This window comes from Lactuca serriola, chromosome 3 (assembly GCF_051521515.1).
Source record: "Lactuca serriola cultivar US96UC23 chromosome 3, Lser_US96UC23_V15, whole genome shotgun sequence".
NCBI lineage: Eukaryota > Viridiplantae > Streptophyta > Magnoliopsida > Asterales > Asteraceae > Lactuca > Lactuca serriola.
Window position 1 is genome coordinate 67548562 of NC_136410.1, and position 13749 is coordinate 67562310.

Consider the following 13749-nt stretch of genomic DNA (forward strand, 5'->3'; position numbering starts at 1 on the left):
AATGAGAGGCCTCGTTATAGATGTTATTGATGATCTAGTCATCTAGCGGAGTATAGATGACGACCACGGACTATTCTAGACAGTCCAGTGGAACACTAGCAGGCTCGCAACCTGTAGGTGTTTATTCGAACTGTGTGTTTATTTGAACTGTGTGCTCACCAGATGTACTCCATCCCCCACATGGTTGTCTTAAGGACATTTATTGTTGAGGAATCCCCTTAGCAGTAGTGTCCGTCCCGATGATAATCCTTAGGATAGGTCCCTTATGATAGATGCTTAGGGACGTAATGTGAGGATAACGGGAACGGGTAATCGAGTTTGTTTAATTTAATGAAGTTAATAAACTTATTTATTGTGGGTTGAAAACCCTATGTGCTCACCAGGCTCCCAAGCCTGACCCACTCAGTTTTATGTATTACAGGTAGTGGCGCTTGAGCATAGATATGATGTTGGACGAGGGATTACGGATATAGGCCTGTAGATATGAAATAATGTAGTAAGGCTTATATTGTACTGTTTATGCTTTTGATCTGTACGAACATGACATCCCAAGTCTTTTAATGAAATACATTTCTACGGAAATGCTTTTGATAAATCTTTATCATATTTTGTTTTGAGAGAAATTCCGCAACACTTTCATTTAAAATGTTACTCTGATTTTTAAACAAAGCATAAACAAACCGGTCTTTTCTGGCCGTGATTTTGGGGATGTCATATATATATATATATATATATATATATATATATATATATATAGACGGTTTATGTCCGGAATAAAATAAACTAGGGAAGAACCCCGCGTTGCGGGGTTAGACGCCAAAGAATTGGAAATAACAGTTTTATTGAGTTACAAACTTTAACCATTTTATTGCCCAAATGCCCATAATCAAAACTTAACTTGACCATCACCGTCCATGTTAGCTTCTCTTATCATCTCATCCTTTTCTTCATCCGTTAGCTTCTCCCCCAGGTTTGTCATCACATGCCGAAGCTATGCACAATCACATAAATAAATAAAAAAATCTATAAAAAAAAGTAGTAAAAGTTCGTATTTCAGAAGTAGAAATGTATCCGTTCTGATCCTTGTCAAACACGTTGAAAGCTTCTGTCAGTTCCTCCTCAAAATCAATGTCTTTCATTAACCTAAACAAAACAATACAAAACTGGAGAAGGTCTCTATTTCAAAGAATTTTAAGATTTAAAAGTGAGAGTGAGAGTGACCTTCATTTTCCTGGCCATGAGATTAAGAAACTCAGGGAAATCAATGGTTCCATTCTGATCAACATTGACTTCATTGATCATATCCTGCACTTCAGCTTCAGTAGGATGGATTCTGGCCCAATGACCTCATAACTGTTTCTAACTCTTTACTCGTAATATATCCTATATGTACATATAAACAAAATCTCAATTAATATTAATATCCCCAACAAAACATATATCTTATTAACCCATTTTTTTTTTTTGTCTTAAACCCTATTATTTTTTTTGCTTTTCATAGGTTAGGTTAAAGGAATACTCCAGATGCCTAATTATTTTCTCCCTGGGCAAAATCTACAAACTAAGGACGAATTTCATAATTCTCTCTTAAAATTTATAGGAATTGAGCTAAAAGACATACAAAGTACTCCATAATGAATCATAAATTAGGTCAATATTAAACCAAAATTAAGGAAATATTTGATTAAAATTAGCTTGTCTTCAACATTAAGAATCTTTGGTCTCTACAATTTTAAAAGAACACAGAAACATAGTAAAAATAAGGATAGAAGGTTATTAAGGTATTTTTTTAATAAATTGTGTCAATTCAGATGAATTATCAAGAGTTATATGTTATAAAAACATACCTGGGAAGAATTCTTAATGAGCAGATCAGATAATAATGTTTTGTTCTCAACATCTTGCCACAACGTGGTAAGATCAAGCATGAACATTTCTCATATCCATTGAACCTAATAAAGATATTATCTCACATCTACCCTGAAATATATATGAAAACATTAATTATGGAAAAAGTCTATTAAATTAAAAAAGAAAAAAATATATTAAGCAACCTCATAAGTTACAGTGCACCAGAGGTTGCAGGCTGGCGAAGAGTTACATTACCGATGACACCATTGGCAGAAAGAATACAAACAGTACGTGGTCCTTATTGTGAAAATGCCATAATTGTTGAGGCTATATCCTGTTAATTAATGACAACATAATAAAAAAAATCAACACAATTTGAGTATCTTCCATATAGAGGAAATAATGTAGGGTAAATGGTACAAAAAACACTATTTTTACACAGAAATTCGATTTTGACACCGTGTTTTTTTTGTGTCAATTTTGACACTGTGTTTTCCAATTTGTTACAATTTTGACAACTTGACCGGTTAACCAGATTGCATGCTGACGTGGCATGATGACATGATATGCTGACATGTCAAAATTGAATTTTTTTCTCACAAAAAGCACCAAGTTTTCATTTTTTTTCGATTTTGACATTAAGTTTAATTTTTTCTTTCAACTTTGACACTATATTTTTTTGTTCCAAATCGAACATCATTTTTTCCAATTTTGTTCAATGTTGACAATTTTCTATTTGAAACCGTATAAATATTTTTTTAATACATTTAAACCGTATAAATATGTTTTTTTTCCATTTAAAAACCATAGTTTTGTATAAATACATTTTATTTTTACACTCAAACCATATTTTTATGTATAAATATGTATTAGTTATATAAAAATTGTATTTTATATTAAATATGCAATTTGAAAATGTATATGGAGGTTTGGAGGTGTGTAGTCGATCAAAACTCGGATATCAAGTTTGCAACCCATCAAATTTTTACATCTTATTAGAAGCTTATGGTTAGTTTGATTCTCATTATATAACTAATGCTTCGAATGTAAGAAAAAAAACACCTTGTATTTAAATAAAAATGTGGTTTTTAAATGAAAAAAATATGTTTATACGGTTTAAAATGTAATAAAAAAATATATTTATACGGTTTCAAATGGAAAATAGACAAAATTGAACAAAATTTGATAAATGATGTTCGATTGGAACAAAAAAAAACATAGTGTCAAAATTGAAATAAAAAATTAAACTTAGTGTCAAAATCGAAAAAAAAGTGAAAACTTAGTGTTTTTTGAGGAAAAAAAAATCAATTTTGACACGTCAGCATATCATGTCAGCATGCCACATCATCAAAACTGACACGTCATCATGTCACGCCAGCATGTAACCTGGTTAACCGGTCAAGTGATCAGAATTGTAACAAATTGGAAAAACAGTGTCAAAATTGACACAAAAAAACACGGTGTCAAAATCGAATTTCTGTGTAAAAAGAGTGTTTTTTGTACCATTTACCCAAATTAGCATTAGCACAAACAACCCAACCTTATACACCCATTAAGCACCGAAAAACCAAAAGCAAGCACCAATTCAACCAAAAAATAATAAGAAGAAGAAGGGTAAGGACGAAGCTGTGATCGAATTAAAAGGAGAAGAGGGGGCATACCGGTTAGAAGAAGGCTTATCTGATTGTAATCAAACAATATATTCTCTATATCCATTAGTACTTGCCGTACATCCTGCAAATAAAAAAAAAACAATTGGAACCCTAATTATAGCCCCGTTTATCTTGATTAAGCAAAAGAAATCACCTTGTTGGAATGAACCTCATATGAATTGCTAGTGCAAGTGCAGTATAAAGCAGCTCCCGATCTTTTGGAAGAATATGAAGAAGAAGGTGAGAGCCAATTTGAACGGAAATTGATTTGGGTTTTGTTGATGGAATTCGAATAAGACGATGATGAGGAGGAGAAGAAGAAGGCGGTGATGTTGTTTCTCTGAAAATGAAGGAAGTGCCACTATATCCACTCTTCGTCTCGGTGTTTAAGCACTGAATTCATAATACTGTTCACTAAGGGATTGTAAACTAAACTATATATAATATATGTTTGAAATATTATTCACACATATTGATAAGATGAAAAATATAAAAAAAAATATTGAAACTACATATCAAAGGGTCAAAGTTGTTTAAGCTATTTGACGACCAATTACTGCCCCTTAAACAAATTCAAATATTAATCAAATATTGTGTAGGCCATCTCTAATATTAAATCCAACTATTGTATCGTTTTTGAAAATTCATTAAAAACAATCATAATGTGATCAAATAATGTGCACGTCGGTTAAGAAGTGTTGAGATCCTATGTAGTAAGTTATAACGGTGTTATAATTCCATAAACACCGCCCCATCTTGATGTTATGATAAGAAATATTGTAACAACAACGTAAACAAAATATTTAACCAAAAACATTTCTTGAAATTTGTTTTTAAAATGTAATAATTAATTATTTTAATACTAAATTAGACAAAAAAAAAAACATCTTTTATTCATATTTGAATCTCATTTAATTGTAAAAAAAAATTACGGTAATCACATAAAAAGAATAACAATATTCAACTAATAATTTAATTTTCTAAAATTATGTATTTTAAATATAGCTTGATTAGATTCCGACGAAGATAATTTTTTTTTTCGGTAGGCTATTTTAGGATAAATATAAAAGTAAATATCAATACCAATTAAATGTATATCAACATTTTTTAACCAAAAATGCTTGTGTATGTTAAAAATGATAAATCAATTGAACAAAATATTACTAACATATATTTTTTATTTTTAAAAATACAAATTAAAAACCTAAATCTATGCTTATATGGCAGTCCACCAGATGTTGATTAATCCAGCAGCCCACTTAAAAATGTGTTTTCCGGAGAAAAAGAGACACAACCAAATCTATTACTCAATTTCACTTCTTTGCCCTATTTTTTTATTTTATGAGGGTCCGCTAAAAAATATGGGTCCAATTAGTAGGACCCTATTTTAATTATGTTTATATTTTCAACTCACACCCTTTCAGTTTTCATCATAATTTCAAAACTATGTTTAACTTTTTAAAATTCCAACTTTATCTTCTTATTTATAATTTATAGTCTTAATATTTTAAAATACATACTAAATTTGAAAATATATAGTTAAATACTAAAGACCAGAATGTATTAAATTATCAAAACCAACACTTTGACAAAATATTACACAATCATTTTTTAGAGAAAATTACAAATATAATCATTTTCCTTAATTACTTTTGTAAAGGTAACAAAAAAATCTAAATTATAAAAATAGCCACTAAAATCGCAGATAGATTAGAGTCATGATATTTTAGCATTTGATCTACGAATATACACTTGTTTAAAGCGTGGACGTACATTGGCAGTTGTACATTCGTAGATGAAACATCAGAGGAAATCGTAGATGAACTTAGGTCATTTGCGTTTTTGCACAATTTTTTTTTTATATATTTTTAATTTTGAATACGAAAATGATAGAACCAACTACGATTTTACATGAAATTGTCAATAGCTACCGATTTTCGCCTTTAGAGAGAGTTCCCCCAACAAAAACCTTGCAAAATGAAAGTTCAAAAAGAAATTAGGTATTTATACCTTTAAAAAGTCAAAATCACAGATCAACTAATAAAATTACAAATAGACTGAATCCATTTGCGAACGTACAATTGTTAATGCATACCCACATTTTAAACAATTGTATATTCGTAGATCAAATGCCAAAATCGTAGATGACCCTAATCCATCTGCGATTTTGATAGCTAATTTTGTAATTTGGATTTTTTTTCAAAGTAATTAAGGAAAATCACTAAATTTGTAATTTTTTCCTTTTTTATCTTCTTAAATGATTATGAAATGTTTTAGTTTTGGTTTTAGTTTTAGTGTATTGTTTATTTTGTTTAGAGTTGATATCATATGGCTTTGTAAATTAATAAAACATATATAAATGCAATTTTTTGATAAATGATTAACAAGTAGTTATTGACAAATAATATAATTTTGTGTCAACCTAAAACTTCAATTACTCCGAGAATATATATATATATATATATATATATATATATATATATATATATATATATATATATATATATATATATATATTCTCCTTAATAAATAAATGTTTTTTTTGCCACATGTTATTTTCTTATGAGTTTTGACACTTGTCATTTTGTGGTATTTTTAAAATAAATATTATCTACTTGTCAATTTTTGGTTTGTTTCAATTTTTTAAAATTAAAATCATATACTTATATATGTAAAGTATTAAATATCATATATATGATATTAAATTGCAATAAATATATATTTTCCTTTCTTATTTTAAAGTTGTACATTAAAAAATAATTTTTGTTTACATTTTAATGTTTAATCTTTTTTTTAAATTAACCTATATATTACACGGGTCTTACACCTAATATATATATATATATATATATATATATATATATATATATATATATATATATATATATATACACACACACACACGAAAAGATAAATGTGAGATAAATACTTATTTGTGAGACCATAAAATCATATTTACTACTGAAATATTATAATATTAAAATGATCTTTATATAAATAGGTTCAAACGAAGTAATATGAAACTTAGAATATAAAAATATAGTTTAATCAAATATGAATAAAATTGTTTAATCACATGTGGTTAGTATATATTTATAAAAAAAATACTTATATATATATATATATATAGAGAGAGAGAGAGAGAGAGCTAGATTCAGGTATTCAAAGTAATTATTGTGTTATTGTATGAATAAATGTAGACCAATCATTTCAAAAGGGTAAATATGTAATCTTACATTTTACTAATTATGGTAAATATATAAATCAATTAATATTACTTTAATTTAGGAATATCAGTTTTAAAACCCAATTTCTAGTATATATCCTCACGTCCGCCCTCTTCCCTCTTCTCTTCTATTCATAGTTGATTTCGTAGACTTTTGCTCTGATCTTGCCGTCTTCTTAGCTCGTGTCATCATCGTATCTAGACGAAGCCTTCGCAAGAACAAGTTCGTTGATTTCGTAGGTACGTATTAATTAATTTCTTTGCTAATCGATCTCAGCTGAATCACGATAAATCCAGATCTTTTTCTTTATGAATGTGGTTGTGCTTTTTATTAATTACTCTCACCCTTTTCATCTATTTATCATTAATGATAAATTTATCGTTTTTTATGAACAGAACGATGGAATCATGTCGATAACACAATAATTAATTGTGATAGGTGTTTTCTTTTAATTATCAGGCGAATATCATTTAGATCTTATAGTCAGATATGGAGCTGCTCCCGTGATTGTACCCCGGGTAGCGGGTGTTCATAAGCTGTTGCACAGTTCGGACCTGCCCTCATCCTCACTCCGATCGACGGTCTTCTCCTCTGATTGCGGACCAGGTTTTTTTGGGAAAGATTCCCCTGAACTCATCAAACAGGTTTCTTCCTTCTGCTTCTTATTTTGACTGAATGGTTCCTCTTACATTTTAAAAATCCAATAAATCACACAAATTCTCTTAGCCACATGTGAACTCTTTTTTGAAAATTTCGATTTATCCTTTTTCTAATTGCAAACATAACATGAAAGGAAACACCTACAACATTAAAGCAGAAACATTTTATTTTAAAAATATTCTTGATCCAACTAAAAACTTGTATTTCACCAATAATAATGGAGTCAAAGTAGGGGTTGAATATTATTTTAAGTTGCCAAAATAAATGACAAGATGTAATTAGACCCCGGGGGAGGGGGGGGGGGGGGGGGGGAAGGGGGGGGGGGAACTTTAGTCATTTATGTATTTTGTGGGGGCATATGTTATTTATTTATTTATTTTTATGTATAAATATAGCAACTTCTTCCACACGTCAACTACAACTATGTATTTAAAATCTTGTAGATCTCAACACGTGAACTACAAGTATGTATTTAAAATCTTGTAAATCTCAAAACGTGTTTGGGGTTGTAGTGGTCTATATCAGATAATCAGATTTAGTAGTTGTGAACGGTTACTCTTACATTTTAAAAATCCAATAAATCACAAAAATTCTCTTAGCCACATGTGAACTCTTTTTTGAAAATTTCGATTTATCCTTTTTTTATTTGCAAACATAACATGAAAGTAAAGAGCTACAACATTAAAGCAGAAACATTTTATTTTAAAAATACTCTTGATCCAATTAAAAACTTGTATTTCACCAATAGAGTCAAAGTAGGGGTTGAATATTATAAGTTGCCCAAAATAAATGACAAGATGTAATTATGCCGGGGGGGGGGGGGAGAGAACTTTTGTCATTTAAGTATTTTGTGGGGGCATATGTTATTTATATATATATATATATATATATATATATATATATATATATATATATATATATATATATATATATATATATATATATATATATATATATATATATATATATTTGTGTATAAATACTATATAGCAACTTCTTCCACATGTATGTGCATCATCACATTCAGTTGTGGTAATGGAGGAAATTAAGCTTCTTGGAACTGCCGCAAGTTCATTTGTCAATAGGGTTCAGTTCGTACTCAACCTCAAATCAATCGAATACGAGTTCATCGAGGAAAATCTCGCATGCAAAAGTGATCTCCTGTTGGCATCAAACCCAGTTCTAAAGAAAATTCCCATTCTTTTGAAAGCAAACGAACCACCCATTTGCGAGTCTCTAATCATCATCGAGTACTTAGAAGAAATCAAACCTGATATCCACCCGATCCTTCCACCTAAACCTTCAGATCGAGCCAAAAACCGGTTTTGGGCCAACTACATTGACAACAAGGTATGTAAAGCATGAAGTGTTTAGATTTTATGTTATATTTATGGATCTTTCCAATCACATGTCATAACTCTTTCATACCGACTTTGACAAAAATAAAATATTGTTTTCTTTGTAACATGAGATTTCCATTGATATATTATAGTTCAAATTTGAATGTAAGGTTATATTTTGTTTACTCCAAAATAGACTATTCGGTAAAAAAAATATGAAAACAAAAACTCATCTTTGATCATGCATTCATAGATTTTACATACGAACTCTGTTTGAGATTGATTTTTATTTTTATTATGTTCTTTGTAATAAAGGTTTTTCCTAGACATATTGTATATCCAATTTGGACCTCGGAAAGTCATACTTTTTAGCTTCAAAGTAGGCTATTTGTTGAAAATTATGAAGAAAAAAAAACTTCATAGTTTTTATATACAAACTTCATAACTATGATCATATCATTTGAGTTCTCACAATCATAACGGTGAACTACAAAAATCTCAAAAAAAGAAAACATTTTTATTTTCGCATCCAAACTTCATATGAAATACAAAAATCTCTAAGGAAAAAAAAAATTCTCTTTTCTGTAGGCCATCTAGAGTTTCGTCTGTTAAATCTCACAAAAATTAAGAAGAAATAAAGTTCCCTTCAAAGTAGGCTATTTGATGAAAATTATGAATGAAAAAAAAAACTTTATAATTTTTAGAGTAAATTACACGAATGGTCCCTATAGTTTGGGGTAATTTGTACGCTTGGTATCTAACTTATTTTTTTAACTCGGAAGGTCCCTACAAACTTCATAACAATCATCATATCATTTGAATTCTCGCAATCATAATAGTGAACTACAAAAATCTCAAAAAAAAAAAAAAAACATTTTCGTTTTCGCATCCGAACTTCATATTGCATCATATTAGTAACTTGGGTTCTCCTCGCCTGTTAAAATCTCACAAAAAAAAAAAAATTTCGCAGTCAATTTTTCAATTTATTTTAGTTATTTTACAGTATAAAGTTTTGAACAAATTGCTATTAACGTTATTTCTTCAAATTATTATTATGCAAGTTATACAATTTTCTTTGCTAACATGCATATTGTTTATACAGTTTTTCCCACTGTATTTAGAGTTATCGTATGCACATGAAAGAGAAATAGTAAAAGATAAGATTATCAAAGAATCACAATTGTTAGAAGAAGTGTTTGTGAAATTTAGTAATGGGAAGGCTTATTTTGGTGGAGATGAAGTCGGATATTTGGATGTTGTTCTTGGTTGTTTTCTGGGTTGGACAAAGTTTCATGAGAAACGTCATGACTTCAAGGTGTTTGATGAAGTTCGAACCCCAAAACTTGCAGAATGGGTAAAGCGTATATTGACACACAAAGCCATTACGGGTGTCATGCCACAAGAAGATATACTCATGGATTACTATATGATGCGACTAAAATAGCTTTTCAAAATCAACTTTATATATCTTTCCTTTGTGTGTTTTATTTTATCATAAGTAAAGATCACCATCGTGCTCTTTTAGTGTATTTTCCTTATTATCTTTAATAATATGTGTTTTGTGCTTAAATGTATAATTTTTGATCATTTTTTAAAAACTCTTATTTGATTACATTTAATAAGAACGAAAACTCAGAAAATAACAAAAAAATTATTTCCCAAATCAGCCGCATACTAATTGCATTAAAATCAGCATGTTTAGACATCACTACTAGAAAAACAGAGCTATAGCGACCAAAAAATCCGTCGGAAAAGTGAAGGATTTTCGACAAATTAAGAAAATCCGATTTTAAAGATTTTAGCGACAACTTTCAGACTTCTAGTGACAATATAAATGTAACACCCATAAAAAGCATGCAAAATTTAAACATTTAAAACATTTCAAATCTATTAACCATTACAAAACTTGTTTTCAAAATGTATCATATCAAAGTATCCCAGAAACAAAGTCATAAAAAGTAAGGAGTTGTACGATCACGTCTTTGCTTTGCCACGATCCCCTGATTTACCTGAAACAATAAACTGAAACTGTAAGTCCGAAAGTTTAGTGAGTTTGCCCCAAAATACCCATACCATATAATTATAAACAACATACTATATGTCCAGTCAACCATCGGGTTGGAATCCCTAGGCCCTCAACCAAACAGGTTGGAATGCCCACATACTACGAGTCCAATCATCCTCGGGATGGAGTACTCACGGCCCACAACCAACAGGTTGGAATGCCCAGGTCTATTGGCTTTCACACAAAGCAGATAAGCCTCAACCGCCAAACATACATGTGCACATATAAAAGATAATCACATAACAGTCTATAGACAGCATACTGATCTAACGGATCATGCAAAATAACATATAATACCATCCAATCTACCAGTATACCGATCCAATAGATCATACCTCATACCACATAATACCATCCTATCGACCAGGATGCCGATCTAATAGATCATACTAGCATAACATATCCAGATAACAATCCAAAGGGCCGGCCTTGGTGCCTTGGAACCTTGAGTATAGTGAAGAAAACTCACCTGACACTGTTGAAGTTCTGTAGATAAAACTCTAGCTGCTGGTTGACAGATTCCTGAACTGTCAACATTAAACAATACTCAATTAATAATTGGGCTCCAAGCCTAAGGTCCAACTCACACTCCAAAGACCCAAATGTCAAGTAATGAGCCAAAGCCCAATATATGGCCCAATTTTCCAAATTGGTCCCAAACATTTACAAGGTCTTACCATAAGGCTCAACCATTTAGTCCAGTCCAACATTCGACATTCTAATGACCCAATATAACATAATCATAAAAGCCCAAACTATGGCCCATCTCTGGCCCAATTTTCCAAATTGGGCCTAACTCCTCATATGGGCCTTACCTCAAAGACCATTAATTATTCTAGCCCATTTGCTTGATCTTGGATGGCCCATTAATAACCCAATCATCAAGGCCCAAAAGAAAGTCCCAACAATAAACCCAAGTGAAATTAGGGTTTCACATAAAATGACAATTAAGGTTAAGTGTTTCTCACCTAACCCATTAAGGACTTAATCCATTAAGCCCATGACCCATCATTCTTCTAAATAAATCATATGGTGTGATTGGGCTTAATACACAATTCCATTCCAATGGCCCAAATGTGGGTCCCGATAAGTCCAAGCCCATAAATCCAATATTAGGGTTTTCTAAACCCTAATTAGGGTTTCCAACCCCATCTTAGCCCAATAGGCCCAATAGCTAGGTCTTTTGATCAATTAGGATTCATTAGGCCCATTAGTCACATGTTTGGGCTTTTAGGTCAATTAGGGCTTTATTGGGCCCATTAGAGTTTTAGTCCCTTTGTCCAAACATTCCAAACGAGTCACAATCCAAACAAGGCACACCGCCACCCGACACGGCGGCCGGTGGCGGCAGCCACCACCTCACGGTGGTGGTTTGAGTTTCTTTTCATTATTCTACTTTGTTGTTACATTTTACAATGCTTTATACCAAAATAAACTCACACACTAAATAGATAAACACACACAACCACCTTATGGTGGCCAGTGGTGGTGCATGGCGGCAGCCACCACCTCACGGTGGTGGTGGTGGTTGTTCTCGTGAGTTCCGGCCAATGAAAACTCATACAACACGTTTTTCTATTTGCTAAACAAACCCAACCACCCACCTGGTGGCATATGGCAGCAGTAGGGTACTATAGCAAAACAAATGGAGAAAATATCTGGTGATGTGGTTCCTTCCGAGTGCAGTAGTAGCGGCAGCACAACAAACGTTCGCCCATTTGTATTCCGAGTCGTCACCGGCAACGAGAAGGAGACGTGAAAACGACGGGTCAACATGGCGGCGAGATGTCGGCGGTCACAGCTCCAAATGGTCTTCAGCAGTTCTCTCTCGCCCGTCCTCAACGTCCGACAACGAGAAGGACATGAGATGGTCTTCTGGTGGCTTGGGACTTTGACCGATCGGAAAGACAAGAGGGAGTTGGAGTGGTAACGGCAGCTGGAGAATGGAGGAAGGAAGTAGCGACTGCAATGCTACTAGGGTTAGGGTTTTGGACGAGGCTCTCAACAGTTAAATACCCGATTCACATAACTACACCCGATAATGACAACAATGGCCCCTCCCTATATTAATCTTTTCAATTTCGATCCTTAATTTACCCTTTAAACCCTTGCTCCCATAATTCTTTTCAATATAAGTCCAACAGTTACAAAACAACCCCTCATTTACAAACTATTCTCAATTAAGATCCATAAATTACCATTTCTACCCGGGCTTCAAGAATCCTTCTCAGAATAATTTTGATATTTACTCTTTAACCCTCGGAAATCAAAAGTATATCATTTGGCACCCCGAAACCAACACCCCCACTAATCATTATTTGATTTTGGACTAATAATATAAAATTATAGAATTACTTCTCGGGGTCCCGGGTTTATTATTTACTTAATCTATTTTAAACGGGACGTTACAACTCTCCCCCACTTAAATTTGATTTCGTCCTCGAAATCGTTTTTTTCTTAGCATCCCTTACACGCCAGACAACTTGAGCAACATGGCCAACTACGAGCATAACCCCAACATTTCCAAGGCAACCGTAACTAACCCTCGCAGGATTCTAAAACCTGGAAATAAACGAATCCCTTGCAATATGATCACATTTACTCGATTTGAAACCTAAAGTCTCGAGATGGTCTTGCTCCCTGACATACCTCTCATACCAAATCATTATTGTTGAGCCCAGTCCGCTTGTCTCTCATATAACTATTCAACTCTTGATATCTGGGGGTTCCAACATCTAGATACTTCTTATACACCTGAAGACCTAATTTGTCAATACAACCCTAAACATGGAAACTGTGTGAACACTGATCTGCCTGAAGCAGTATGCTGCCATGTAGTTGCTTCCTAAAATCTACCGAGACCTCCCTGGTCTCGATTCGTCCACCAATCATCTGACATACCAGGTTCCGACTCGGTCGCGGAGCTAAAGGACTCCCACATAGTTGCCTCATAC

General features: G+C 32.2%; 1 protein-coding gene and 1 long non-coding RNA gene across 2 annotated transcripts; one reads left to right on the forward strand and one right to left on the reverse strand.

Annotated features, from left to right (window-relative positions):
* Nucleotides 1–1852: 1852 nt before the first annotated feature.
* Nucleotides 1853–3815, reverse strand: LOC145094494 (uncharacterized). Its single transcript, XR_013703383.1, has 3 exons — nucleotides 3658–3815; nucleotides 3513–3585; nucleotides 1853–2185 (listed from the first exon to the last, which is right to left on the reverse strand). It is a non-coding gene; the product is annotated as an uncharacterized LOC145094494 (long non-coding RNA).
* A 4593-nt stretch (nucleotides 3816–8408) lies between these two features.
* Nucleotides 8409–10300, forward strand: LOC145094495 (glutathione S-transferase U17-like). The gene is made up of 2 exons (XM_079032666.1): nucleotides 8409–8740; nucleotides 9833–10300. The coding sequence occupies exons 1-2, from the start codon at nucleotides 8426–8428 to the stop codon at nucleotides 10172–10174; spliced, it is 657 nt and encodes a 218-aa protein (XP_078888792.1). The 5' UTR covers nucleotides 8409–8425; the 3' UTR covers nucleotides 10175–10300.
* Nucleotides 10301–13749: the final 3449 nt, after the last annotated feature.

What these genes read in the sequence shown, in the direction of transcription:
- LOC145094495 (XM_079032666.1), top strand. Translation starts at nt 8,426, where the DNA reads ATGGAGGAAATTAAGCTTCTTGGAACTGCCGCAAGTTCATTTGTCAAT. An exon ending in CCAACTACATTGACAACAAG is followed by an intron (nt 8,741 to 9,832) that starts GTATGTAAAGCA and finishes TTGTTTATACAG; the next exon opens with TTTTTCCCACTGTATTTAGA.